General features: G+C 43.1%; 1 protein-coding gene across 1 annotated transcript in view; it reads right to left on the bottom strand.

Moving 5' to 3' along the window:
• Positions 1-1,889: 1,889 nt before the first annotated feature.
• The window catches only part of dcaf15 (DDB1 and CUL4 associated factor 15), a 22,630-nt gene continuing 20,553 nt past the window's right edge, over positions 1,890-3,966 (bottom strand). Inside the window, exon 13 of the mRNA XM_079812499.1 lies at positions 1,890-2,500. Coding sequence (XP_079668625.1) covers positions 2,445-2,500 — 56 coding nt within the window. The 3' untranslated portion in view covers positions 1,890-2,444. The remainder of the gene's footprint in view (positions 2,501-3,966) is intronic.

The raw sequence follows: 3,966 nt of genomic DNA, 5'->3' as shown, positions 1-3,966 counted from the left end.
AGTGTTGTTCATTGTTCATTCTACATCCACACAAACACAACGAACACATTTATTAGCGAAGATTACAGTGATGTTTCGTGATTGGATGCTTCGCTCATGAATATTCTGTATCTAATTAAGGCCCGTTCACACATATATTAGCATTAGCATCCACCAACGGACGAAATCGTTCTGTTTATTATAAGCACGCGCTGCAGTTTTTGTCGTCTGTCGCTTTAAATGCTCGAGCCCTTTAAAGCAGAATGGATTCTGATTGGCTGTCAATGTTTTTTTATCAGTAATCATCTGGGGGGAAATCGGGTTGTGGTGCTGACTATGGTGGTTTTGCTAGCCAATCAGCAGCTAGCGTGTTATGGCTAAAGTCTCCAATGTTTATTATAGAGTCAAATCTAAGGAGCGAAATGATTCTGCAGCAGTTTTAACGCTTCATGAATAAAAGAAAAGATATGCTAGGGATGATTATGAATACACGCGCACAGGTTTATATTGTTTTTGAATATATATCAGTGTTTCTTTAATTGTACTATATGCAAATGGTATGGTTTTAGTTGTATGAAACGATTCCAGTGTTTGATTGTGCTAATGTATGATATAGTTTGATTATCTTGTACTGTTGAAACCATAATGGCCTTATTTGAAATGTAACTGTAGCAGAAATTGATGTAAAAATCTGTATTATTGTGCCTCAAAGTTCCGTGTCCCTTTAAAAAAAAAGAAGCTTTTAAGAAAATTCATGCATTCAGTTGTGCCGTTTTTGTTACAAACATTAATTTCACTCATTTTCAACTATTAAAAATACACTAATATTGCCACAAGTTTTGGGACGCCTGCCTGTACACGCACATGAACATTAATCCCATTCTTCATCCGTAGGGTTTAATATGGCGATGGCCCACCCATAACAGCTTCAGCTCTTCTGGGAAGGCTTTCCACAAGGTTTAGGAGTGTGTTTATGGGAATCTTTGACCGTTCTTCAAGGTCAGGCACTGATGTTGGACAAGAAGGCCTGTGGCTCTAATTCATCCCAAAGCTGTTCTATCAGGTTGAGGTCAGGACTCTGTGCAGGCCAGTCCAGTTCCTCCACCAAACTCGCTCATCCATGTCTTTATGGACCGGTGCTTTGAGCACTGGTGTGCAGTCATGTTGGGACAGGAAGGCGCCGTCCCCAAACTGTTCCCACAAAGTTGGGAGCATGAAATTGTCCAAAATGTCTTGGTATGCTGAAGCATTAAGAGTTCCTTTCACTGGAACTAAGAGGCCAACCCCTGAAAAACAACCCACACCATAATCCCCCCTCCACCAAACTTTACACTTGACACAATGCAGACCGGCAAGTCTAGCAACTCGAAGTCTACCACTTCGTGGCTGAGTTGCTGTTGTTGCTTCCACTTTGTTATGATGCCACTAACAGTTGAGTGTGGAATATTTAGTAGTGAGGAAATTTCATGAATGGACTTATTGCACACCTGGTACCGCTTGAGTTCTCTGAGCTCCTGAGAGCGACACATTCTCTCACTAATGTGTGTAGAAGCGTCTGCAGGCCTAGTGCTTGATTTATACACCTGTGGCCATGGAAGTGACTGAACACCTGAATTCAAGGATTTGGAGGGGCGTCCCAATACTTCTGGCAATATAGTGTGGCTGAAATAAATTAAAATATCAGATGAAAAACTTCAAATTAGGAACAGACTAATAGTATTTTGAAGTACTAAAATGACTAAAACAGAAATTAAGCTTAATAGAAATATAAAAGAAACCAATACAAATGACAAAAGCACATACAATTACACAAAAAAGATAATTTAAGATATGAATAAATATTATAATAGTATGTAAATAATATTAAAATAGCACTGCGTAGTTTTTGATGCAATGAAAGACATAAAGCCCATGACGTATTCAAGGAATATTTAATATTATCAAAAATAAAGTAAAACAATGTTGCGTAAAAACAATATTCTCATTCAGTCCAGCTGTGAGGCCGCGACCACTGTTAAAAAAGGGCGGGAGGGGTCGACAGCTTCTGATTGGCTGATGACACGATGTCCAAACGATGTAAACAACTGCATCCTGAAACAAACAGAACAAAACAAAAATCACAGAAACAAAGCAGCTTCTCTTCTCTGCTGTATCTTTGCGTCCTGTTGCACTTCTCAAACACAACATCAAACATCAAAACAGGTGTGTGTGCATTCGGTTCTTCAGCTGTTTTGCATCTGAATGGTGATGGCTGGCGTGTTTCATAAAGTCAAAGGTCTGATGGGATGATCCCGGAGTGTCCAGCGGCGTCTGGTGGGATTTGTCTGGCTGCAGGTCCCTGAATAATCCGCTCCCACACGGACACGCCTGATGGAAACACTGAGAGCGGGTGCGTTTGGACTGTAGAGTCTGTAGAGCAGCACTAACGGAGCAGTGTGTGTGTGTGTGTGTGTTTGTCGTCTCTCTCACAGGACAATCCATGTGCCTCTGTCATTATCAGCCAACACCTGAAGAGAAGAGCCTGCAATGACCAGAACAAACAACATCAACAACTGCCTAAACACACACACACACACGTTTGTTTTTGTGAAATGTGAGGACATTCCATAGGCCTAATGGTTTTTATACCGTACAAACCGTATTTTCTATCCCCTTACACTGCCCCTGCCCCTAAACCTACCCATCACACACACACACACACACACACACACACACACACACACACACACACACACACACACACACACACACACACACACACACACACACACACACACACACACACACACACACACACACACACACACACACACACACACACACACACACACACACACACACACACACACTCACACTCACACATGTTGGGTTTTCATGTTTTATGGGGACTTTCCATAGGCGTAATGATTTTTAAACTGTATAAACTGTATATTCCATCCCCCTACACTGCCCGTAAACCTACCCATCACAAACACACACACACACACACACACACACACACACACACACACACACACACACACACACACACACACACACACACACAGCCCGTAAACCTACCCATCACAAACACACACACACACACACACACACACACACACACACACACACACACACACACACACACACACACACACACACACACACACACACACACACACACACACACACACACACACACACACACACACACACACACACACACACACACACAGCCCGTAAACCTACCCATCACAAACACACACACACACACACACACACACACACACACACACACACACACACACACACACACACACACACACACACACACAGCCCCTAAACCTACCCATCACACACACACACACAGCCCGTAAACCTACCCATCACAAACACACACACACACACACACACACACACACACACACATGTTGGGTTTTCATGTTTTATGGGGACTTTCCATAGGCGTAATGGTATTTATACCGTACATACCGTATATTCTATCCCCCTACACTGCCCCTGCCCCTAAACCTAACCCTCACAGGAGACATTCTGCATTTTTACATTTTCAAAAAACATCACTTAGTCTGATTTATAAGATGTTTTCCTCATGGGGACCTAAAAATGTCCCCACAAGGATGAGGATTTCGGATATTGCTATCTTTGTGGGAACATTTTGTCCCCATAACGTGATGATTACCAGTCCACACACACACACACACACACACACACACACACACACACACACACACACACACACACAGCCCCTAAACCTACCCATCACACACACACACACACACACACACACACACACACACACACACACACACACACACACACACACACACACTGCCCCTAAACCTACCCATCACACACACACACACACACACACACACACTGCCCCTGCCCCTAAACCTACCCACACACACACACACACACACACTGCCCCTAAACCTACCCATCACACACACACACACACACACACACACACACACACACACACACACA

Source organism: Gobio gobio, assembly GCF_949357685.1.
Source record: "Gobio gobio genome assembly, chromosome: 3".
NCBI lineage: Eukaryota > Metazoa > Chordata > Actinopteri > Cypriniformes > Gobionidae > Gobio > Gobio gobio.
Note: the sequence above shows the minus strand (reverse complement) of the source record. Positions and strands in the feature narration are given on the sequence as shown.